Source organism: Rhinatrema bivittatum, chromosome 10, assembly GCF_901001135.1.
Source record: "Rhinatrema bivittatum chromosome 10, aRhiBiv1.1, whole genome shotgun sequence".
Lineage (NCBI taxonomy): Eukaryota > Metazoa > Chordata > Amphibia > Gymnophiona > Rhinatrematidae > Rhinatrema > Rhinatrema bivittatum.
This window is the reverse complement of record NC_042624.1, coordinates 54,735,079-54,761,863: the sequence shown is the minus strand read 5'-3', so window position 1 is coordinate 54,761,863 and position 26,785 is coordinate 54,735,079. Positions and strand designations below refer to the sequence as shown.

The window sequence follows — 26,785 nt, the reverse complement described above, 5'->3', positions numbered from 1 at the left end:
CACCTTTCTTCTGGGTGCTATGGGGGGAAAAGGTATTAGCGTGGCCGAAATTGAGGCGTCCGATGCTGCAACGCCGCGTGACTTCATTTCCGAATGGATGTGGCAGGCTGCAAATTTGCCAGGCCCAGCACCTTTCTGTAATGCAGCTGCTTTTTTTTTGCTAGAAGCATAGCATTTTGATGAATCTGGCTCTTAGGCTGCTAAAATCCAGGTTGAGAACGCTGTGCACCAGTTCAGTTCAGCAGAGAATTCACTGAATACGGAGGCTAAGATGTAGAATCTTGTGCTTTGCATCAGTGTCTGACACAAAGGTCCTTATTTTCAGGAAGACGCTAAAAACCTTTTTTTTTCCCCCCATCAGAGTGAATAAAAATGGCTTGCACCATGGAGTCTACATAGTTTTCGGGTCCGTAAGTGTCGGACCTGGGCTGATTTATTTTTCTTCTTTTTGTGTGGACGTCTGGGTTTTAATTTCAGTAAATGACACAGGCGGGTGGGGGTTTAAGAGAGTAAAGGAGCAGAGAGGTGGTGAACCAAAAAGGTTATTTTGTTTCTTTGCTGACTCCAGTACGTTGTATCTTGGAGATTCCTGTCTCCCGGTGGAGAAGTGGTTCCTTGCAGGTAGGGAGAGGGAGAGATGGCCTTTTTTGTGGGGGCTTCTCAGCAGTGACTCTTGGCCTGCTGAAGGGCCAGTTTTTAATATTGTCTAGAGACCCTGTTAGTAGACTCGATTTAAAAATGAGGTTGATATTCTAAAAGGTTTGCAGGGCTAACTTTCCAGTTCTTTTTTTTTTATTATCAGTTAGGACAAACCACCAAGATTTGAAATTCCCACCCCTCTCACCAGTGCTTCATTACCTGGCTAAAATTCAGCAGGATTTGCTAAGGCAAGGTCATCAGCGGGTGTTTCAGAGGCATTGCCACTGGTTATCCTACGAGTGCTTGTATTCGGCTAAGTCTGGTTGGGGAAGATGCTGTCCCACATATAGGTGGGTAACTTTATCCTGGGTAAAGTTATCCAAGTATATTTAGTAGCTCAGTTTCACAGAGTTCCTGCCCACCAAATATCACTCGCTGCTTTTATTCATTGTTCTGGCTTTTAGGTTTGAGCTCAGCGTTGCAGAATTGTTCTGTTCACTGCTTTGAATGTTATTTTGGACCAGGAAAGCGGTCTGTAAATAATAAATATGAAATAAATACATTAATAACTGCATTGCTAGAGAGAGGCGCATTCGTCAAAGAATATGCGATAGAACTACCTTTGAAATGATTCAAGTGGATGAAGGCAGAAGTTTAAAAGACACAATCCACTATAGCTCGGCCTGTTAGGTGTACAATGTGGCTTTTGTATCCAGCTAAACATTGGGGAATAAAGTAGACCAAAGGGAGCACACGTTTGTCCTGTCCTAAGGCAGTGGATTCTGAAGGAGACCTGTGATGGATTGCAGCTTCCATTCCAGTACCATTGTCCTAGAAAACTAACATTTTTATCCTGTGCCAATGTTTCCCAATCCGCTCCTGGAGGCCAGTTGGGTTTTCAGGATTGCCACAATGAATATGCATGAGAGAGATTGGCATACACTGGGTCTCCAATGTACACCAATCTATTTCATGCATATTCATTACAGATAACCTGAAAATTGGACCGGTTAGAACCGGGTTGAGAAACACTGTTTCATGTTAAAAAAAAAAAAAAAGTCCTTAAAAGGTTGAAATCTTACAGAGATCAGTAAAGGGGGATTATTCCAGCTAGGCTGGGTGGGGAAAATCCATCACCTGATCTGCAAAGGATCCGTAGCAAATCCTGGAAATTCTGAAGAGGCAGCCCTTGGCTTTCAAAGCTCATGGCTTTTTGTTTTGTGTAAGCTATAACTTCCAATAAATATTGAGAGAAAAAAATCAGTGTGCAAGGATTTGAAGGGCGTAGACTTCTGAGAAAGAGGTGATGGAGTCACAGGGCAATACAGTGACTTGCCTCGGATCACACAGAGCCAGAGAGGATTCTCGAACTCGTGTCCCAGGACCTCTCCTTAATAGCAGCGCTGTTGATGATCAGAGACCAGTTCTGCAATTTTAATAACACTGTAAGTTACATTGAAAAATTGGCAAGATTTAGGTAATGGAAAATAATTCTGAAACCAAATATTAATAAGGAAGAAGAAAACAATTCAGAGCAAACATTTCTCTCATCCAGTCAAAGCTGCATAATGTGTTAGAACATGACCTTGCGATGACTAACATATCTGCAACTATAATCTTCACCGAGAAAGTAAACCAAAGTAGTCTTCATGTTTGGCGCAAATGAAGCCACAGGCTGAGAAATATCTTTTGTTTCCTTCCATGTGAAGCAACCCTGCCCCCATGCTGCAGGGTCAAGGATTGTGTGGAAGCAAAGGAAACTGGTTCAGCTCCTTTATTTTTACTCTTCCCCCATCTGTTGAACACACAGGACAGACACAAAGAGTTGAAGCTTGTGGACAAGGATCTCAGCATCACGGCTTCAGCTCTTGTGGCTCTGGCCCATGCTCTGCATGCATGCCTTCTCCAGTACGAAACGTGGCTGGCAGCAAAGTTTTGGTCCTCTGACTTGTGGAAGCAGCATCGGGGTCTGATTCTTACTCCGTTTCTAGCCGAGCAGTGTCACAGAGGCATCCTGGAGAAGGGAATGCAAAAGCTCTGGATAACCAGCTGAAGACACGTCCACCAAGATGACTCTCATACATTAGATTCGGAGAGTGCATGCAACAGCGCAAAAGTCCTCACATCCTTGCATATTTTTTCACGTTCTGCTGTGCAAAGCAAAATGCATTAAAGTAGGCGTATGTTTCACTGATTTACTCAACATACTCTACATTTTATCACGAAAGAACAATTATAGCAATATTCCCAAAGTAGTTACAAATAAGAAAGCAAAAAGTCTTGATTGCGTAAGTCTTCCCAGCCCTTGACGCAGTGCTTGATGGGAAGCCGCCTGTGCAGCAATAAGAACTCGGAGTCCCTTGGGATAAGTGTCTTAACGGTTTTGCAGAGTGAGAGGGTGCAGGTTTTATCCATGCCTCTTGGCAGAAGATCTCTAGCATTTTCATGTTGGCTGGGATCGTTTGTAGCCTGCAGTCTTTGAGTTTTGCTACAGGTCTGGGCCACTTGAGGACGTTCTCTTTCACTCTCTTCTTGTTGAGCCACTCCATTGTTGCTTCTGCTTTGAGCTTAGGATCACTGTCTTGCTGACAGGTGACTCTTCTCCCCAGTCCCAGATCTAAGGCAGACTGGAGCAGGTTTTCCTCCAGGTTATTACCTGTATTTTGCACCATCCATGTTTTTTCTTTGTTTAGATTTAGCTTACGTCGTTTTCTTTGATAGATCAAGGCAGGTTACATTCAGATACTGTAGTTATTCCCCTGACTCCAGAGGTGCTCACAGTCTTAGGCCCTGATTTACTAAGGCTTTTCTCCCGTTCTGTGTCTGTGGGAAAATTCTCTGTAAATGAGGTCTTAAGTTTTTACCTGAGGCAATGTAGGGGAAAGTTACTTGCCAAGATCACAAGGAACCTCAATGGGATGTGAACCTGGCTTTCCTGGTTCTCAGACCACGACACTAACCACTAGGCTTTTCCTTCACTCTATTTCTTAGACTAAGGTGGTGTTCTTCATTGGTTTTTAAAAGTAATTGTAGTACCTGATTTGTGGAAAGATTGTATTTCACCATCATAAATTACAAAGTAGCTTGGACAACCTTACATTCAAGCTCTGAACTGAATGGACAATTAATCCTAGATAATTTCTCTGTGAAATTGAGTTTTATGCCCCTATTAAGTCTATGTAGCCAGTCAGCTGTTTCTAAAGATTCCTTTCAGTGAAATTAAAACACAGGAATAGTCCATTAAGCAATATTTACTTGCAATTTCACTTTGTTCTCAAACTGGCCTACTGCACTCTGTTACAATTAAATCAAATTACACGCTGCTGAAAAATCTCTCCCACACTCGAGCAGAAGGCAAGCTAAAGCAAGGGCAAAGTATTTTTGTATTGCACTTAACATTCTCTGTGTCTTGAAAGTATGTTAAGGAATAAAGTTAAATTGTTAAACTTATTATTCTTTCCCTTGATCTTCACAAGCCTCTTCGTACCCGCTGCTGCAGAGCATCCCAAAACGTAACGCTGCCCCCACCATGCTTTATTGTCAGGACGATGTTAGCGGGGTGATGAGCTGTGTTGGGTTTTTTGCCACACACATCCCTTAGCATTGAGACTAAAAAAAGTTCCACTTTGCTCCCATTAGACCACAAAACCTTCTCCCACACGCGTGCCGTGTCCCCTGAGTGTTTCTTTGTAAACGCCATGCAGCACATCATCTGGCTTTTCTCCATCAGTGGCCTCCTTTCTGCCACCCTCCCATAGAGGCCACGTTTGTGGAGTAATCTTGAAATTGTTGAATGGTCAACGTTTTCCCCAGTCTCAGCCAGAGACCCCTGTACTCCTTTTAAAGGTAATCTTAGGCCTCACAGTGACCATCTGCAGCAGTTTTCTTAACCCACAGCTCCTGACGGGGAGACGGCCTGATCGCAGCAGAGTCTTGGTGGTGACAGACTGTTTCCACTTTAGAATAATAGACATGACAGTGCCCCAAGGGATGTTCAAATTCACTGAGATTTTCTTATCTTTTGCACCTTTTAATAAGGTTATTCCAGAATTCTGTCAGCAGTTCCTTGTTTGGTGTGTGTTGACATTTTCCTCAGCTCGCTTCGTCCAGAAGTATTGAAATGAGCTCAGACACTGTGATTGGACACACATGGTCTCTGTTAATCTTATTATGGCCTTGTTAAGGCAATTTTTGGATTGGATTTAATGTTTGGATTTGCTGTGATGAAGGGTGTACAGACTTATTTCTTATTTAGTTTTGGAATATTCCTATAATTCTTTCATGATGAAAATGTAGATCAGTGAAATACATTTTAATGCAGTTTGATTTGTATTTTTTATAGACAGATTGTGGAAAAACCCAAGGGTATGAATACTTTACTTGGGTTTAAATGCTGAAAGTGTTTCACAAACACTCGGGCCGGCGGAGCGCACTGTTAGCCCGCAAACGCGCGTCCAAACCCCCGTAACTAATAGGGCCATCAACATGCAAATGCATGTTGATGGCCCTATTAGTTATGCCCGCGCGATTCAGAAAGTAAAATGTGCAGCCAAGCCGCACATTTTACTTTCAGAAATCAGCGCCTACCCAAAGGTAGGCATTAATTTCTCTCGAAACCTGGAAAGTGCACAGAAAAGCAATAAAAACTGCTTTTCTGTACACCCTTCGACTTAATATCATGGCGATATTAAGTCGGAGGTCCCAAAAGTTACAAATAGTTCAAAATTTAAAAAAAAAAAATTTAAAATGGACTCTTGGGTTGAAAATCGGATGCTCAATTATGCCGGCATACGGTTTCTGAACCCGTGGCTGTCAGCGGGCTCGAGAACAGACGCCGGCAAAATAGAGCATCGGCTGTCAAACCCACTGACAGCCGCCACTCCTGTCCCTAGCACCTCTTTTTACCGTGGGCCATAATTTAAATAAATTAATTTACTGAATCGCACGCACAGGAGAGCGGGCGCTTGCCCGCTCTCCCGCGATTTTTACTGTATCAGCCCGACTGTCAGGCCATAAAGTGCTTATTGTTCAATGGATAGTTTGCACTATGAGAAAACAGGACTGATCAAAGCTGTGTTAGCTTGTATCTCGGTGTTTCCCAACCGCTGTGCCACGGAGAAGTTCCCACTGCTTGGTGCTCGGCACCTAGGTTCAGCTCTCCGCACCTTGTCGGCGTCTTTTCAATGTGCGGGAGCTCCTTTCTAAAAACATGCATAGTCTCTGGAGTAGAGGGATTAACAGGAAGCACGCAAGTCATAAATACCTGGGCCCTGCTTCGTGTCATGCACATGGTGAACACAGCATCTCCTCCTTGGAGTCCTCCCTGGCTGAATGAGACAAAGAGCATGCACTGAGCACTGGATGTGACACACCAGCAGGCCAACGTAGAAAGATGCAGAAACCTGCTCTCGAATGCACATTTTGTGAGTGTAAACCTTACTGCCCATGCAGTCTTCAAAAATGTGCGGTCAGCTCAGCACCCTCGCATGGAAATTCCAGGCAAATGAGGGCATTAAGCATTCCCTCCCAATGCAGGAGAGGCGCTGGCTGAGCACACATTTTCGTAATGCTAGAAACTTTACTCTTGGCCAGAGGCTCTGGATCTCCTGCTGGGGTTCCACTCTTACTCGCGAGGACAAGTGGCATTGGCTCGACAGAGCATTTGTCTAACCGTGGCCAGAGAGCCAGCTAGGAAACAACAAAAGATCTGCTCCTATATGCACTCTTCTGTCCATCCCCGCCCCTCCCGAGTTAAAATGTGTGGTCAGCCTGTGCTAAACACACTTTTTTATTTTTTTTTTTTTTATAATTTATACATATAGAGATGATACAGCAATCACTAGAACAATAAAGAACAAAAGAAATAGGACAATGTCCGATCAAACATACATAACCTTAATTTTACATAAATAAACAGTAATTGCTTCACATCGTTCATATGATATTTTCAGTATAATAAAACAAAATGCTAATATACACAAGACATCACATTCATTCATCATACACATTCATATCATACATACATACAGTGCTGCTGAATGCATTTTAACTCCTGATACATTAGCTAATGCTTTCCTAATGTATCAGGTTATTTTTAACCTATTCTTAACTTAAACAGCAGCTGAATTACTGTAGATCCCTACATTACAATGAAAGCTTAAGTGAATCTCATATTTTGGAAGTCTTGGTGCAGCTGGGACATCTTTTCTGGCAGGCATTTTATTTGCTTAAAAGATACAAAAGCTGTTTGTTTTTTTGTTATGAACATAGTTTATAGGTCATCTGACCTTTTTGGTAACTTTGTGACACTGTGCAGCTCAGTTCTGGCCAGTGAGTTGATTCTGGTCTGCACTTTCCATCTCGTCTAAAATAATTAGCATCACCAAATATCCATTCCACCTTTCGTGTTATGCATCAGGTGGGGGATTGCTTGGTGCCTGTGATTAGTAATTTGTTGGGCTGACAAGCCCAGGCTTTTGGTGAAGATCCTCATTTTATAATACAATATGTGCCATCACGATGGCTGCAGTCAGCTGGCAAACACTGATGAGTAGTCCCCACAGTGAAGGAAGCCACCATGCAGGACACACAAAATCATGCCTTCCCTGTCTCCGCTCTGTTTATTATGGAATGCACTCCCTGAAAAATTCTGGACGGAGGCTGATCTTTACGCATTTAGAAAATTAGCGAGGACAGTGTTATTTAGGCAAATGTTCCTGGATTATTTCTTGAATAAAGTTTTATGAAGAGAGAATCAAATATTAATGTTTTATTTTTTGTCTTTTGTGTTGTCGCCACTTCTCTGTATGTAGAATGGTAATCCTCATTGTACATAATTAATGGAGCTTTCGGAAGCTCAGTACTTTTAACGGAATAAATTAGATCATTTGATAGTGTTGGTTATTCACTTTGAAAGCATCAGAGGGAGTTTGCAAGATTTGTAGCAAACATCAAATGAGTCACACAGGGCTTGATTCACCTAAAATCTTTTTGGTTTCTGGAGGGTGATTAGAGCCAAAGACTGAATAGCAGCTGTCCCAAAAGCAGATATTCAGAATACTCATAAAAAAGAAAATATTTGTTGCATCCTGGAAATAGATCATTGAGACATGCAAGTGGAGCCCCTCCACAGATATACCAGAAGGTATATTTCAGATAAGTCTCCCATAAAATGTTAACCGCCTTCCTTTATTTTTTAGACACTGTGTAACATTATTCATGCAGTCACATTTAAGGTTTAAATATTGCTTTTGTTGTTTGGAATGGTGATGGTGGCTTCTGAAAAACGTCTCTGCACTAGCGGAATGACTGCTTTAGCCTATCTAGAACATTAAAGACATCTCTTACACGTGGCCAGCGGAAGCACTGGGCCTGGGCCTAAGGCGCTGACCATTAGGGTACACAAGCCATGTGGAGCCGCCAGCGGTGGCACTAAAGAGGAGTGGAGATTTGGCAATCTCCACTCCTCTTTGCTGCAGCCATTAGGCCCTATCCCGGTGAAGTGCGGGCGGCAGCCAGCTGGCGCACGGAACTTAAGTCTGCTCGTTAGAGCACGTAAGTAAAAAGAAAAAAATTAGAAAAGTTAGGGAGGGTTTAGGGGTCGGAGAGGAGAGGGGGAAAGGTAGGAAGGCCAGGTAGGGGTGTAGGGAAAAAGGCAAATCTCATCACCGTGTGCAATTTAAAAAATCCCCCACACATGTAGAAGAGCCCACCCCTCCCGCACGTGTGTGGGAATGAGATTTTATAACATGCGCGCCCACATGGACACATTCACGGGTCTTAAAATCGACCCCATAGTGTATTGGTTGTGCTCAACTAGACTATCAAGCACGATTCACGCATACCAACTAACTGTAGCATTGCTGCATTGATTCATATCTATAGAATACGCATTTTACTTATATCCCTCTTACACCTTATGCTTGCCTTCACTTCCTATCCCTTCTGGTGTACACAGCACTGCACAATATATGACATACAGTATATACATTAACAGCACCCCTAAAGAGAGTGTACAAGGTTTAAGTAGTTTATATACATGCAGTTATGGAAATTAAACAAAATACCTTTGCATTTTGGGCACCGGGTCAATGAAGTTCTGTAGTGGTTGCTGCTGCTCTGAAGGATCTGAAGGGAGGGGGCATATCCTTTTCCAACTGGTGACTAGCATATCTTGGTGGGTCTGTAAAGAAAATAAAACAAAACGTAAAGAAACAGATACATGACAAAGTACAAGAGACATCTTAATCAGAAGACTTACAAAGGCAGGCAAAAAACTGGCGAAGGGAGCAACCAAGGCAAGAAACTGTAACAGTGAAAAGAATTCCTGAAGTGACACAGAAATCGGATCACATGACACTTACAAGATTGTAACAAATTTCATCTGGCAGTATAGTAAAGAGGGAAAGGAAAGAGATTTACAGCAGCAAACATGTGCAACAGCAAACACACAATAATTCCTCTGTCTTCAGTAATGACACATGGAAAATCTATACAGAGGACCCCTGGTCTCTTGCGATTCTGTGGCTTTGGGGAGGACTGCAAGATCTGCCTCTTCCTGTGGATTTTTTTGGTGTCTGCAGAATTGCTGTGGGAGACCAGGGAAGCTGCGCTCGTAACTCCTCCCCTCTCATGCTGATTGGCTGGTAGGAAGAGGGGGAGAGGAGCAGCAGCAGTCAGGCCACATCCTCCTTTTCTGCCACCTGGGACCGACTGCCAAACAAACAACCACACAGGAGGAAACAGCTGATGTGCTGCCGCTGCTCTCCTTTCCACAGGACGGGGATTGGGGGGTTTGAATAGAAAGGCTGGTGGGGTTGACGAGAGATAATTGAAGGGGTGAGGGTAGGGATAGGGGTTGCAAGAGTGAGGGGATGGTTGGTGGAGTGAATGAGGGAGTTTGGGGGAGGGGCAGTGAATAAGAGTATTAGAGTGTGCAGGGGGAGGAAAAGTGAATGAGGGGATGGACAGGAGTTGAGTGCGCGGGTTTAAAGGGAGGAAGCAGAGGGGATGGGGTAAGATTGAAGGATTGGGGTAATGGGAGGCAAGAGAATGAGGGGATGAGAGGGTGCAGGGGAGGATGGAGAGTTAGTAAAGAGATATAGGGAGCAAGAGTGAGTGAGAAGACTGGAGGAACTCTGGAATGTGAGTGAGATCGGAGGAGAGGGTGCAGAGAAAGCAAAGTGATAGGAAGAGCTGTGAATGAGGGGAGCAGAAGAGTGTAAGGGTTTGAGTGAATCATCCCGTCCTCTCCTGAGCTTGGGTCCATTTCTCCAATCCAGGGTCCCCTTTTTTTGTCTCCCCCTCACCTTTTTCCCCCTTATCTCTACTGCACTCATTCCCTCTGATCCTCAAATCCCTCCTATCCTCCTCTTGTCTGAGATATCTCCTTTGTCCAAGGACAAAGCCCTGTGGCACACCACTAGTAACACCCTTCTCCTCAGCGTGAACTCCATTTACCTCTACCCCTTCACTCCCACTCAACCATTTTTAACCCAGTTAGTCACTTTAGGTCCCATACCAAGGACACTCAATTCATTTATAAGTCTCCTATGCAGAACCGTGTCAAAGACTTACTGAAATCAAAGTACACTACATCTAGCGCGCTCTCCAACCCAAATCTCTGGTCACCCAATCAAAGAAAATGATCAGATTGTTCTGACAAGATCTGCCTTCAGTAAAAACCATAGTACCTCAGATCTTGTAACCCATTGGATTCTAGAAACTTCACTCTCCTCTCTTTTTAGCAGTGATTCCAATAACTGGATTACCGAAGAACTCAGACTGACCAGCCTCCAGTTCCCAACCTCTTCCTTACCTCCACTTTTGTAGAGAGGAACTACATCCGCCTGTCTCCAGGAAGCATTGTAAAGATCAGCCAGCGGAGCTTCCAGAACTTCTCAAGTTCCCTTCAATCCCTTGGATGTATCCTGTCTGGCCAGGACGTTATCTACTTTAAGTTTAGCTAGCTCCTCAGAAACACGCTTTTCTGAAAACAGATCGAGGTTTACCTTGTTTCCATTCCTGTTTGTGTTCATTTTATGTGGTTCTGCGCCTGGCCCTTCCACAGTGAACACCGAACAGAGATATTAAGCAATTTTGCTTTTCCTCATTAGTCTCTGCATAGTCATTCCCTTCATCTGCGTCTCACAATGCCAGTTTTACACTTCTTCCTTTTACTAATATATCTTAAAAAAAAAAAGCCCTTGTCTCCCTCCATTTTACTGTACTTGCTATTTTTCTTCTGTTTGCAACTTTGTATTCCTGACCTCTTTCCCAGCTTCTTTTAGCTTATCCAGATTTTGTCGCCTATCTTCCTTCTCCGTCCATCTCTTCTATTTTATGAATGCTAACCTTTTCTCCCTTACCTTTTCAGCTACTTCTTTAGAAAACCATAAAGGTCTCTTTTTTTCCTCTTCCTTTCTTTTACTTCCCTAACAAAAAGAGTAGCTACCATTATACAGTGGCCTGCAAAAATATTCAACCTCCTTAAAAAGTCAGCAGATTTGTGTGGATTACAAATGACACTCACACAGATTGTTCCAGACTATGTTAATTGCAAACCAGTTTGCTCTTAAAATAAATCTTCAAAGTCACAAATCATTATTTCTCTGCATTTTTTTGTAAAATAAAATTAAAAACTGAAGAATGCTTTTAAATGTTTTTAATGCATGCTAAATGCTTGTTGTGCACGTTAAAAACATTTAACGTGTATCACAGTGCACAATTGAAAGGAAACAAAAACGATCAAACCATCCGTGCATACTTCTAATAAATAACTGTTACCCTACGCCAAGGGTCATTTTTGGTTTCCGTTCAGAAATCCATTTCAGTATTCCCTCTCCCATTTTCCTGAATGCATTGCCCAGGCTTTCAGTAATTCTTGTAGCTCTTGGGCACAGACCTCTTTCTTCCTTGTGGTTAGTTACGGGAATGAACCGTCTTCAGCCTAACTCAAGTTTAGACAGATTGCAGGGTTGTCTGTAATTAATTTGACATGTTTTTTCCATGTGTTCTGAGTGAAACGTTGAACAAGGTCCTCAGTTAATTAAAAAGTCCTGCTAAATGTCCTGCTCTGTGAGAGTCAGTGTCTGTGCTATAAATAGGAATAACCAGGATTCTCTCTTTATGCTTGCATGGCCTGTTTGAACATCCTGATGCAAGTTTATTTTTCCTGTTTCCTTTCTTTTCTTGGCTATACTGACATCTTGTGACCAGATGTAGTTAATGTGTGTCTGTGTGCATTTATTTATTTTATCTCAGGTCTTTTTATTGGCAAGTTCTGGAATTTGTTGCCAGAGGATGTGGTTAGGGCAGTTAGTGTAGCTGGGTTTAAAAAAGGTTTGGCTAAGTTCTTGGAGGAGAAGTCCATTAACTGCTATTAATCAAGTTTACTTAGGGAATAGCCACTGCTATTAATTGCATCAGTAGCATGGGATCTTCTTGGTGTTTGGGTAATTGCCAGGTTCTTGTGGCCTGGTTTGGCCTCTGTTGGAAACAGGATGCTGGGCTTGATGGACCCTTGGTCTGACCCAGCATGGCACTTTCTTATGTTCTTAAGTTGCATTCAGGTACCGTAAATATTTCAAAGTCCACAGAAGACTTACAATCTAAGTTTTTGTGTGCATATATAGATAGAGGATGAGGAGTTGAAAGATGCTGTGATTTGAGAGTGTTTTGTGGGTTAAGCTCAGTTTTGTTTTACTGTTTTCATTAGTTTTATTTGCATATTATGCTTCAGGCGATGCAGTTTGTTATTTATATTTTATATATGTTAATATTTTGTATTTGTTTTGTAGTTGTGATGTACATTTGTTCATTTTGAACATTTCCTTAAGCTTTTTCAATGCAATGAATTATATTAGTAATGGAAAAAATTATTTTATATTTTAACAAATTCATAGGCTTCCAGGAAACACTGCATTAGTTTTAGTGTTAGGAGCTTTGAGCATGCAGCTTTCAGAGGTCGATGACATTGCAAAGGTATTCTTGACGGTGACAACTGGACCCAGCTATATTAGGAGTCAATGCACATTTTAAACAATGCACTTCAAAAATGGCACAAACAAATGTTTTAAAACACAATCCAAACTGGAGGAAAACCTGCAAACTAGCAGAGTACATAAATCTCTAAATCTTTATTTTACACAAAATTCCAACACCAATAGGGAGCGGTCTCAGAACAGTTAGTGCTCCAGTCTCATGGGCTCTTGCCCTTACAGGGCTACAACCCCTCTCTTGTATCAGCACTGTCCAATCACGTCACTTACCACTTCCCATATGGTGTAAAGATTTTTTAATTTTTTTTATCACTATATCACCCGTTTCTTTGTGCAATAAAGCCTCCAAACTCCCTTTTAAAAAAAAACTTTTTTTTTTTTTTAAACACACACTCCCATTGAAGCCACACACTGGCTATTCCCTTATCATGCAGTCTAGTTACTATCTCTTACTTCGCTATTAATGTAACAAATAACTTATCTCATGTCTCAACATATGATCTCCTTCCTTGCCCGTTATTTCATTTGCCTGCCTGTGAAATAGTGATAAAAATTTTTTAAAAAATCTTCACACCATATGGGAAGTGGTAAGCGACGTGATTGGACAGTGCTGATACAAGAGAGGGGTTGTAGCCCTGTAAGGGCAAGAGCCCATGAGACTGGAGCACTAACTGTTCTGAGACCGCTCCCTATTGGTGTTGGAATTTTGTGTAAAATTCCCCACCCTCAGGGACCGCCTGTACCATCTGCTGGTAAAAGTGCATGCATTGAACAGTTTTTAAAGCCTTGATTTCCACAGGTAAAATGCTTTTTACCCACGGAAAAAGGCTTTGCATATTGCCTGCCCTATGCTTATGTAAGGAGAGCTCGTGAACTGGTAGGTAAAGCAGTAAAAATCAGGATTGTTCGTGGAACGCAAGAGCTCACATCCTGGTCTGATCCTCTGTGTAGCCTCAAGTGAGTTATTTTACTTCCCTGTGGTTTAGGTGACCATCTACAACTGGGCTATAACAAAATTGTTCCATATTTTTCTTTCCTAGTACTGACTGCTATCCTGAGGCAATGGTCCCATGTGGCTAGAAGTGGTACATAAATCTGACGTTTTGTTCCTATTATTGAAAGATGGAATATAATTTTTAACTTGTTTACTTAATGCTAGTAATTTGTTTATCATTTCACTCTTCTTTAGGGCAATTATTTGGTATTCATGGCAGAACTATTTTGGTGGTTTGAAGTTGTTAAGCCTTCATTCGTACAGCCTCGTGTCATTGATCTTCAAGGTGATGTATCTTTTTACTTGCTTTAATCTTGTCACATTATCTTGCCTCCTAGGAACACAATTATATATAACCAATATATCAAATTATAATAATTTAAGTTCTGTGTTATAGTCAGTTGAAGATAGTCATCCCTATACATTACAGAACATATCCTATAATCCTTCTATTTATATGAACTTTGAAAAACATGTACAGTTGTGTGCAAAGGTTTAGGCACCCCTGGTCAAATTCAAGGAATATCTAAGTGAACAGAAGCTGACATAACATTTACATCAATGTTTCCCAGCCCTCTATGCATGCATCTGTCGAAGTGGACTCTGTCCTTGAAAGTTTATGCTTTAATAAATTGGTTAGTCTATAAGGTGCCACTCGACCCCTGTCATTTTTGCTACCCCAGACTAACATGGCTATCCCTCTGAAGATTTTTCATTATTTTATTGACCTCTGTCATATCTCCCCTCAGCAGTTTCTTCTCTAGGCTGAAGAGTCCTTACCTCTTTAGCCTTTCCTTATAGGGGAATCGTTCCATCCCCTTTATTATTTTGGTTGCCCTTCTCTGTACCTTTTCTAATTCTTTTATATCTTTTTTTGACCAAATACATCTAATGTATCTACTGTTAGAATCTGAATATATTTGAATATCCAGTAATACCTCTTCTAACTGCTTCAAAAGAGTTTAGTAAAGTATCTTATTTGGCAAAATGTTCCATAGCTTAACTATTCTGAATAAAAATCCTTGCCTCTGGATAGATTTAAATAGAAGTGCACTAATATGGGTGTGGTTTTCAGAATCTCTGCAATGAATAATCATCAAGTATGTTTGCATACATTTGCTTTGTGACCAAGACCATCTTCCATAGCTTGGTTATGTAGAAAGCCCAGACCTATTTGCAGCCCTTGAGCGGGTGCACTTCACCTTTCTGCTGACCATAATGGATGACTTTTTGCTTTATTTATCATTCAGTGGGTAATGGGCTTGTGCCAGCTCCTGATGGAGCCCAGTGATTTAATTATAGAATGACCAGGTCATATAGATTGGAACTGAAAGTAGAGTCCTATTAAATTGTTCTCTTGTGGTATGTTGTATTTGCGTGCAGGTAAGTACAAAGTACAAAGAGGTCTTTCAGCGCACGCAGCTGAAATAACTTAGAGTAGCACAGGTTTTCTAATTTACTTGATTAGCCTACCATATGTCCTTATCTTACAATGTTGAAGAGAAAAGGTCCACGTGGAGACATTTTTCTTTCTCTCTTGTAGCTGATCTTGTGCGAACAGTGAACGACGATTCTTCACCTCCCATCGTAAATGCCTCCAGGAGAAACTTTGTAGAAGGTTCACCTGCCTCTGACTCTGCTGCCGGGTAATTTGAACCCACTCACTACTGATGGGTTTTTTTTCTCTTGTAGACCAAATCCACTTATGTAAATTTTGAGCGACTGATTCCAGTTGTTGGTGATGACTGAGGGATGCAGAGCAGAAACCCTTTTCTTCTGAATGCAACAAACTGCTGGAAATGCCTGCGATTTAGTACATGAGCTTGCATATCAAAATAATGGTGCTCATATGGTATGGAATAAATTAGTTGTTACGTGGGTGCTGGCTAACAAGAGATTCGCACTGGAAGAAAATAATTAATACATTTGTTTTTCAAAAAATGTCATAACTAATTAACCAAGATAATTATTGTTAAAGGGAGTGACTTCTCTCGTGCTTGAACATACAATACTCAAGATTTTTCATAGCAAAAGACTGAACTGTGGCTTCTACTGTAGGACTTAGGGATAAGAGAAGTTACTGTAACTTTTGGAGAACAGAAGAAGAGGTTTTTAATTATAATTTCAAAACAAATCTTGCATTTTATATATTTCAAGGATTTGTTACTTGCTCCCCTACTGTAGTAGTCAGTGAGGTGAGGTACAGGATGGTGGAGTCCTTTCCTTTCATACATTATAATAAATAAACATGGCACATAATATAGAAAACTGATAAATAAGACAAAATCATTACAGGATGACAAAAACCTTCTGGTGAAAAGGTCATGAGAGAGTTTTAGCATTAATGGAATGGCCATGGGAACGTGCAGAGATGAGGAGGCGGCCAGTGATTGTTTGCTAAGGAGGATAGGCTTGATGGAAGAGCCAGCTCTTTATCCTGTGGGGGAATGGCAGCAGTTAGTCTGGCCCCTGTTGGCAGGGAGTCCCAGAGCCTTGGGATAAAGGAGGAGACGGTACTCTTACAGGAAGCTCTAACAGTGCCTTAGCCTGTGAGAGGATTTGTAAGGAGACAGGTGTTCCTTCAGATAACTTGGGCCCTGGTTGTTTAGTGACTCAAGGGCGATGCAGAGGGCTTTGAAATGAACCTGGTTGGGATTGGTAGCCAATGTAGATTGCAGAGGGTTGGGTTAATGTGGTCTTTGGTGCTGGAGTCAGATAACACCTAGCTGCAGCATTCTATACAATTGTAGATGTTTTAGGAAACTTTATGGGAGGCCTATGCACGTGCATTGTAGTAATCTAGTCAGGATAGGACAAATGTGTGGCTAGGTTGTCTCTGTCCATGTATTTCTTTATTTGCTTGGAGGTGGAAGAAGGCATTCCTTGCAGCTGAGATAGTTTACGAACCATTTTTACTTTGGTGTCCAGGGAGATGCCTTGGCTTCATGTCATAGGTTTTGTTAAGAGAGGGATTCCATTCAAAGCTAGTTTTGCCTCTAAAAGGGGCTGAAGGTATATCGAGAATTATTAGCTCTGTTTTGCAGAGATTTACCTTGCCTTTTGGCAGTCTCCCATTTACAAATCTCTGCAAGACAATCTATCCTTTGCATGGCTGTGTATGGACAAATGCATGTTTTTTCAAGCTTATCCTATTTTAGATGCACCTCTTAAATGTAATGGCATAAAAAAAAAGTGGGAAATACCATCTTGACGACCAGGAGATTCCCAGAGAAAAAAAATTATATAGTAGGTACACATCTTATTGATAAAGTATCTGAAATGGAACTGAAGCGCCTATGGCAGATATTCTAGGAATTGTTTGGGGCAGTGAGGAAGGCAATCAATTGAAAAAAGTGCTATAATAGGATGTGGTATGTTGCTGTGATTAGTTCAGTTTATTTATTATTTGCGTTTATTATGTACCTTTTTGAATAAGAAATTCATCCAAGGTGGAGTGCAAGTAAAGTAGCAACATATAATCTAGGATTATTTGCAGCTTGACATAGAATGTTATATAGCATTATGACTAAATTTTAAATCAGTACAGGAAGTCCAGGGATTTAAGTCACAATTTGTTCCTGACAACTGTCTTAAGACTTCCAGTAATACCACGCAGCTGAGAGGTCGCACTGCACAGGAGCTTCAGCTGGACCTATCCTTTTCTTACTTTTTGTGAGCCTTCTGCATTTCATCAAGCACTGGAGACACCTGATGAACATTCCTTTGTTAATATAAACGTGATGACTGCTAAAATGCCTTTGGCGACCAGAGAAAAAGGGAAAGCCGGAGAAATCAAGATGGCAACAGGATTTGAGAAGGGCGATCCAAGAACTAAAAACTGAACTAATACAGGAAATATTGAAGAATGGATCAGCTGTGCTGGAAGACGAACTAAATAAATTACAGGAGTACACCAATGACCTGAAAGATGGGATAGAAATGCATTCCAATCGAGTAGATGGATTGGAGAACAGAATATTATTTCAGAAAATGGTGATAGATTGCATGGAGACCGAGTTGACAGCAAAAAAATAAAATGTGCTACTACCAGGAATAATTAGAAGACAAGTGAACAGAAATTGTCAGAACAAACTTTGCATTATAGACATTCTGGAATTGGTTAAAAATTCTAATTTAATGCATTTGGCTTGTGTGGCTCCCGGAATCCCTCAGCCTATCCCTGGAAATGGAGCCATTGGTGATCAAGCATATATATCATGTGGAATGGCCGGGTCAAGATAAAAATAGACCAAGACCAGTGGTGGCAAAGATCATGAATTTTGCGGGCAAGCTATAGATTGCTTACTGCATATAAGAAATGTCAAGGCACCAAGCCTCTCCATTATGAATTGTCACGGCTGTTCCTCTTCGACTATTCTGTCAAAGTCTCTGAGAGCAGGAGGGCATTTTCCTGGATCTGTTCTGAGCTATTTCGTAAAGGTATCAAGTTTGCGCTTCAATATACAGCCAAACTCAAGATCTTCCATGATGGTAAGACTTTTACTGTACTGATGGTTGAACAAGCCACTAAATTTTTGAAAGAACTTACAGCATGACATCCATGACGCAGCTAATCTTCCGATGAAGTTTTTGGCTTGGTATATGCGTGTATAGCCAGCCATGGAAGTGATTGTTTTTTGCTTTCTCAGGTATAGTACGGATGATAGTGTCTGTCTAGTTTATACCACTCTTAAGCTGAACTTGCGGTCATATTAGTCCTTAATGGTACATATAGGTTTGTCAAAGAGATGAGGTACAATTTTTCTATTGGACACGTCTTGCTCTGCTGAGTACATCTGATTTGTTTTTCTCATACACTTATCTTTTTTCCCGATGGGGATTTAAATCTATTTACTGAACCTCATAGTGATTAACACAGGGACAGTGCCTTTGACTCTACCTCTTATTTGGAGATTTTATGCTTGCTTCTTTTTTTTTTTAGCAGCCATGATTTCCACTTTTTTTTTCTTTATTTTTTTTTCTGAACAGGCAGCACTGATGGTGGCTTTTTTTTTTTTCAAATCATTATTTCCTCTTCCTATATGGCAAATGCGACACAGTAGAAATTCGGGAAATGTGACTCTTTATAACCACTGGGTGGCGGTTGCTGCTCGATACACGTACTGCACTGAATATTTCGTTTTAGCCTTCTATGGGATTCCTTTTTTTTTTTTTTTTATAGAGCCGATAATGGAGGCTTTTTGGCTGCATCATAATTTTTCAGCTACTTTTACAGTGTTACAAAAAATGAAAAATAAAGTCATATTTGTATGTGTTATTCACACAAAGCTACATTTGGTGGTTTGTCTCTTTGATTGTTTTTTTCCTTTCTGTCTTTCTTTCTGTTTCCTTACTCTCTTGACATGTCCTGCTCTTCTCTATACATTGGAGATCACTAAGCTGATGTCCTATGCGGGTGGATAGTTAGACTTGACTATCTCTAGACTATCCAAATCTCCAGCTTTATAATTTTGTTTTAGACATTGTGCAGATGAGCAAATTCATCCAACAAAATATTGTGGGCCCAGTGGGCGCAGCTTCATTCAGAAGAAAAAAAATAATTAATACATGAAGATGTGGTCCCTAGGAGCTGAATGGGGTTTTTTGTTGCTGTTGGGGTTTGTAAGGATGTTTCTGTGGATGTTTTTTGACTATGTGTGGTGGGCCAGATGGGATGCAGTGGCTGAATTGTGTTGTAGGGATGTCTGTGATCATGTGTATTGGTCTGAGTGGGAAGCTGCGATATACTATGGACTCTGGGATGGTCAGTAGAACTGAATGGTGTTTCATTGCTACACTGATGTTTTTGGGATGTCAAGGTTGGGCAACATCTCATGTTCTATTCTGATTATGTCATCTATATGCCTGTTTTCCTTCTGGTGGATCAAATATGATTAATTTAAAGATGGTATCCTTCAATGTGGACGTGTCCATTCTCCCATTAAAAGAAAACAAATATTGTCACTTGTTAAGAAAGAGAAGACACATTGCATATCTTCAGGAAACTCATCTAAATGAAACTGAACACATGATGGCATTGAACAAGAACATTTTTTTTTCAGAGATCTTAACCTTTCGAGTGTATCTGGTTTGCATAAGCAAATCTTAGAAAAATTGATTTCAGCTTCAGGAATCCTTTCTATCATTAATATATTAACATTAGCCAAATCACCAGGATTGGATGATTTCGAGGCCAAATTTTATAAAATCTTAAAGAAGAAAGTAGCAGACCCATTATTGCAAATGTATAATACCTGCTTAAATTGTGGGGAATTTCAAAGAGAAATTATGCATGCTCAGATTGTTGTTTTTCCTAAACCTGGTAAGGACCTGTCTAAGCCGGGTTCCTACAGACCCATTTCTTTAATAAATGTCAACTTAAAATTAACTTCTCTGACTCAGTGGCTCAGCATAGTTATCCCATGTCTGATAGCTGAGGACCAAACTGGATTCATTAAGAATAGACATGGAGAGACAAATACACATAAATTATTAGAAGCCATTGGTTCTGGTGATAGTTCTAATCCAGAGGGTTTGATTGTTAGCTTTGGAAAAAGCTTTTGATAATGTGCAATGGTCTTATATGTTTTAGTTGTGCAAACATTTGGTATTCCTACTTCTTTCATTTCTTGGATTCATCTCTTATATCCACAGCCTACCACTATTATTTTAATAAATGGTATGTCCACATCCTTCCCATTAACTTGTGGGACTCATCAGGGTTGCCCTATATTGCTCTTGCTTTACATATTGGTGGTGGAGCCTCTAATTCTTAAAATAAGAGATGTTAGAAATAGAAGGATTTTGATTAGGTATGAAAGAGTACAAAATTTGCTTATTTGTGGACTATATGCTCCTGTTCCTTAGACAACCTGTTATTGCTCTTCCTAAGCTCTTGCAGCTGATTGGTAGTTTGGGGTTGTTTGCTGGATTAAAAAACACATTTTTCTAAATCTGAAGCCCTACCAATATCGGCTACCATGCAACAATGATGGAAGATGGCTTTTCCTTTGGCGTGGTCTATGGGTAGTTTTAAATAATTGAGCATATGAGTACCTAGGAATTTGACCTTACTTTATGAGTTAAACATTTCCAAACTACTCATTTCATTTAAAGAACAGCTTTGATGGAAGGATCTTCCGCTTTCCCTATTTGGACAATATGCCTTTTTCAAAATGTCCCTTCTGCCTAATTTGTAATATAAATTACAAATGCTTCCTATTTGGATTAAAAACAAAGATGTGGAATCCCTACGTTCTATTTGGTGCATTTTATATGGCGTGGTAAAGTAGCCAAAATTAGTTTCTTTACTCTCCTGTGCTCCAAGAAATTTGGAGGGGGGCGGCCTCAAGCTTCCACGCTTTAGATATTATAATGCTATGCTGCATGGCAACTACGTTTTTGTTGAGAATGGTATCGGAAGCAGTATAGATTTGAGGTTCCTAGCCTAGTTGACGACATATCTCATCCTTTCTCAATCATACATCTGTTGCACACTAAAGATTTTTTTACTCCCTTATAATATTAGAAGACATGTACTGGTTAGATCAGTTTTATTAGCTTGGCACTGTATATGTAAATCTTGGGCATTTAATCCATATGCCATTGAGTTGATTGAACTTGTGGGCAATCCTGCTCCCCCTCCCCTGGGATACACAATACAATATTCAAGAAATGGAAGAAGTCTGCCTTGATTATTATTGAGAATTTTTATTGTGCAGAGCAGAAATGTCTGTTCTTTTGAACAATTAACCACTTGCTACTCCATCGATTCAAGGCATTTCTAGACACTATATAACTAAGGGTGCTTGCACACATTTCTAAGGCATTCCTTCAAGATTCTTTCTCACTGTGTTAAAGAAATTGAAAGCATATAACAATACGTTATCCTTTAGGTATAATCTGTGTTTCAGTATTGAAACTGTCTTTATTCACAGTGCTTGCCCGATTATGGCCACTAGCAATTGGAACTATGGTAAATGAAAAACAAACATAAGAACATAAGAAATGCCATACTGGGTCAGACCAAGGGTCCATCAAGCCCAATATCCTGTTTCCAACAGTGGCCAAGCCAAGTCACAAATACATGGCAGGATCCCAAGGGGTAGATAGATTCCAAGCTACTTATCCCAAGAATAAACAGTGAATTTCTGCAACTCTCCCTTAATAATTATTAATGGACTTTTCCTCCAGGAACTTATCCAAACCTTTTTTAAACGCAGCTATACTGGAGAGAAGTAGATCGAGAGCCTACCTTCTGGATATCTTTGTCGCTGAAATTTCCTCCCAAACTGAGCCTACTGGGGGCAGGAGAGCCCTTCAGCCCCAATGGGAGTTATGACCGGGTGACGCCCATGGAAGGGGCGGAGCCAAGCTATGCCGATAAGAACCGGCCTGCGCCGGCGCACAGCCAACACCGGTGCACCGCCAAAGCCGCACGTGCCTAAGGGGTGCGCGGCAAAGGCTGGCTTAGCCTGGCTTTGATTGGAGTTGACTAGAGTGGACTCTCGACATAGCTGCTTTTCATCAGTATGTAGAATTGACTTAAATGTCCTTTTTTCTTTATATCCTTCATGAGCTACTTCTCTTCACAAGAGACTTCTCTCTAAAAATAAGTGCTGCCACTACCAAGGCAGAAGCCTTTTGCTAAAAAGATATTGCTTTTTAATTGCTATGCCACATATGAAGAGAAAGGCCAAATTAATGCCAGCCTCAAGTTTGGCAGAGACTGATTTCAAGCAAAGGTCTGTTACAGAGTGGATTGGACACTCTTTAGTAACCCCTGTGGGATAGACTGCTTTAGGAGAGATGTTGGAGCAAAACACTCCCTACATAGTCACTGAAACATCTTTGAGTCCGGGGGCTCCGGAAATGCCACTTCCTCCAGGTATGGGAGGGTCTTCTCCTATATTTGCCCTGGTAGGAGTTTTATATCTGTAATTATTTGCTTCTTCCCATTTCCTTTTAACATATTTAACGGAAGCCTTCACCTAAAGTCCCATGCTAATAATAAAGTCCTCCACAACCTTAACTGTACCGCACATATTTAATGTTCTCCTTGCATAATACTTCATTGTACTACTTATTCAAGGTGTACCCTGTTTTTTGCTTGCTCAGGTTTTATTGTTTATTATTGTTTATTAGTATTATTACTATTATTACTACTACTATTATTATTATAATTTGTTTATTGTTCCATGTACACCATGCCCATGGTATTTATAATTCTGGTTATATGTAAACCGAAGCGATATGTACTAGTACATGATCTTCGGTATATAAAAGCTTTTAAATAAATAAATAAATAAATAAATAAATATAAAGAGCCAAATAAAACATCCTTGGAAGTTTAACGCTAAAATTTGCACCTGTGACCCATCCTCCTCCTTTCTTAAGTCTTTAGGAGAGATGATCTAGGCACACCAATTGTGACAAATGTGAAATGCCCCCTGTGAGGAAAGTGGGCCCAAGGAAGCATAAATGTGGCTGCTTTGCTTTTTGATGATTTGTGCTCCTCTTGCTGGCTGTTCCGTTTAACATTTTGAAATAAGTCTTGTTATAAATATTAAATACAGATGAACTTGGATGCTAAATACAGTTAAAATGGTAGGTTTTGGAGGAAACAAGCTTAAGGTACAAATACATGTTTTGGCCCTGGACAAAATTGCACCTCAAATAAAAGTCCTGTGCTTTTCTCACAAATACTCGCCCTGGTACTCTTTAAAAAAAAAAACAAAACAAAAAACAAACAAACAAAAAAAACCCCTTCAAATTGTAAAACAACAAGGAAATAGAGAAAAAGAAGAAATGGTGTAAAACACTCCATGAGGAAGACAGAAGTAAATGTAAACTGCCTTAAAGGCCAAAAAAGTCTTCTCACAATGCACTAAATCTTCAAGCCCAATTAAACAACTATTTGAAATAATAAATGGCCTGCTACATCCCCCACTTCAACAGAATCATACTTCTCAATCTAAACTAACATAAAATGATTTTACATCATTTAAGAACAAAATCGAGGACCTCCATCAACACTACCAGAACATCCCCACACAAAGATAAGTTTGTCACCCATCCATATACTAGAGCAGAGGTGGCTATCTTTGGTCCTCAAGAGCCATAAAACAGGTCTGATTTTAAGGATATCCACAATAAATATGCATGAGATACATTTGCATGCACTACCTACATACATTGTATTCAAATGTATGTCATGCATATTCATTATGGATATCTTGAAAAACCAGGCCTGTTTGAGGCTCTTGAGGATCAGAGTTAGCCACTGCTACACTAGAGATCTGGGACTAGTTCACCCCATGAACAGAGTCTCCAAAAAAAAAAAAAAAATTCTGACCTTTCTACACCTGATAACCTCCATTACTTTTCCCACCACCGAAGTGAGGCTAACCGGTCTGTAGTTACCAGCCTCTTCTCTGTTCCCACTCTTGTGAAGCGGGACCACCACCGCTCTTCTCGAATCACTTATCACCACTCCTGTTTCTAGGGATCTATTGAACAGGTCACACAGTGGACCCGCCAGCACATCTCTGAGCTCCTTCAGTATCCTGGGATGAACCTCATCAGGCCCCATGGGGCCAGAAATTATATTCAAATTATATTCAAAGGTGATGATTCAGAGGAACTGAAACAAATCTCAGTGAATCTGGAAGATGTACAAGGGCAAATTGACAAACTAAAGAGAAGAAAATCTACTGGGGCAGATCATATACATCCCAGAGTTTGGCTCTTTATATAGGAATTACAAAACTTATGGTGGAGGAAAAACTAATGAAGACACTTCTGAAGGAAAGGATAGTAAACAATTCGCAATATGGGGGGGTTGAATGATCCAAGGCAACATGGCTATACCAGAGGAAAATCATGCCAGACAAATCAGACTTTGATTGGATGACTAGAGAATTAGATCAAGGAAGAGCACTTGATGTGATTTATCTGGATTTCAGCAAAGCTTTTCATACAGTCCGGCATAGGAAGTTTGTGAACAAATTGAAAAGCCTGGGAATGGGTCCCATGGTAGTGGAAGGGATCAGAAATTGATTTGACTGACAGTCAGTAGTAAGTAGTCATAAATGGAATCTAGTTTTTGGAGAAAAGAATCATAAGTGAAGTAACTCAGGGATTGCTTCTGGGCCCAGTTCTGTTCAATATCTTTGTGAGCGGTATTGTGGAAGAGTTAGAAGGAAATGTTTTGTGTTTTTCCGGGTGATACTAAGACCTGCAACAGAGTGAACACGCCCAAAGGAGCAGAGAAAATGACAAGCAATTTAAGAAAATGTGAGGAATGGTCAAAGGTTTGGCAGCTGGGATTCAGTGCCAAGAAGGTGCCGAGTCACGCTTTTGAGGTGCAGGATGAGGAGCAAAAGTCTGCTGCGCATGGTCTGGGAGAGAGACTTCATGACGAAGCAGTGTGACAAGGCACTAGCTAAGGCCAGAGGGATGATAGGCTGCATAGAGAGAGGCATAACCAGCAGAAAAAAGGAAGTAATAATGTCCAATAAAGGTCATTGCTGAGGCCTCATCTGGAGAACTGTGTTCGGTTCTGGAGAGCGTTATCTCAAAAAGGATAGAGAAGATTGACACGCTCCAGAGAAAGGCGATTAAAATGGTGTGGAGCCTGCAGCAGAAGGAGGAGCTTGAAAGACTTAAATATTTATACACTGGAGGCGGGGAGTGATATGATATAGATTTTTAAATACCTGAAAGGTATTAATTCACAGAAATCAAACCTTTTTCGATGGAAAGAAAACTGTAGATGGGGGTCATAATATGAAGCCCCAAGGGGGTCAAATCAGGACCAATGTTAGGAAATATTTCTCCATGGAAAGAGTGGTGGATGCATGGAATGCTTTCCCAGAAGAGGCAGTGAGGACAAGAACGGTAAAAAGCATAGAGGAGTAAATAATAGAGATGAAGTAAAGAGTACTTTGTATTGACTAGGGTAACCTGCACAGAACAACAATTACTCAAAAAAAAAACCCCAAAAAATGAGCAGACTGGATGGAGCGTGTGGGTCTTTTTCTGCTGACATTTACTATGTTACTATGTATGATTTCCCGAACATGCCTGGTATCAGATGTGAATTGTGAACTAGCTGTCTGTAATTTATTTTAATAATGTGTTACTAGTGCCAGGCTGCATTAAACATTACATTATCAGGGTCTTTGCTGCCCACTGTATTATCTGGATTATGTTAAAGTGCTTCTCTCAGCTCATTCAGCCGTTTCACCATCTCTTCTTCTTTTGCATGATAGGCAGACGCCAGACCAACCTCCATCTCAGGCTGCAGGTAATGCCGTGTTGTTTGTCAGATGATTTGGTTGTATGATTTTGTTATGTTAATGTGCCAACAATACTTCTTTCATGTTTGGGATTATAAATGAATGCTAAATTATCTGAATCACTGAATCTTTAATATGAATATGACTTAATTTAATTTGTTACCTATTCAAAAAGCAAACTAAAATCATTAGCATGCTCTAAAAGTTACGCAGCAAGCCCCTGACTATGCACACTGCTATTCATCCAATAAGGACCAGTATTGATAGTTCACCTCCTGGTAGTTCTTCGTGGATTAATAAGGGCCTTCATGCTATTAGTAGTAAAAAAAAAACAAAACAACAAATAAACAAACAGCTGACCGTTTAGAATTTCAGAGGTTTACCATGTGGTAGAGGTGTTCCCTTCCCCAAGTAATGAGAACAAAATGCCCCTCTGTACCTGCTTCAGCTGAAAACAATAAGTTGCTGGGACATGAGAGAGGTCGGTGAGATTGCTTCTGTTCTGGTGCTTGTGAGTGGATGAGCCCGTGGTAGCTGTTCTGTCAGCAGTGACAGTGTGAGAAGCAGCAGAGCGAGTACAGACCCCTATTTCAGTAGCACTGCTCATTTCTTGGAGCCTTTCAGCAAGCCCTAGCCAGTAGCAGAGCCCCTCTCATTGAGTCACTAGGGAATCTGCCAATGAAATTTTACTGTCCGAGGAAGAGCCAATCAGAAGTGTTTGTTTAGGGCCCCCTTCCCATGTTCATATTGGCAGTAGCATTTTGAATTTTCAGTTTGGAAAAAATATGGCAACAGGCAGTGCAATCATTCATGTTCCCATTTTTCATTGTCGATAAGTTATGGGTAAGATGCAG

At 40.7% G+C, this 26,785-nt stretch overlaps 1 protein-coding gene and 1 long non-coding RNA gene across 9 annotated transcripts in view; one reads left to right on the top strand and one right to left on the bottom strand.

Moving 5' to 3' along the window:
- Positions 1-26,785, top strand: part of CAMSAP2 (calmodulin regulated spectrin associated protein family member 2) — a 217,347-nt gene that overhangs the window by 152,126 nt on the left and 38,436 nt on the right. For all 8 annotated transcript variants that reach the window (XM_029617695.1, XM_029617699.1, XM_029617701.1 and 5 more), the window contains 3 exons: positions 13,828-13,918; positions 15,176-15,278; positions 25,905-25,939. In XM_029617695.1, the coding sequence (XP_029473555.1) occupies positions 13,828-13,918; positions 15,176-15,278; positions 25,905-25,939 (229 nt within the window). The remainder of the gene's footprint in view (positions 1-13,827; positions 13,919-15,175; positions 15,279-25,904; positions 25,940-26,785) is intronic.
- On the bottom strand, positions 2,307-9,200 carry LOC115099836. Its single transcript, XR_003858895.1, has 3 exons — positions 8,706-9,200; positions 5,903-5,966; positions 2,307-2,653 (listed from the first exon to the last, which is right to left on the bottom strand). It is a non-coding gene; the product is annotated as an uncharacterized LOC115099836 (long non-coding RNA).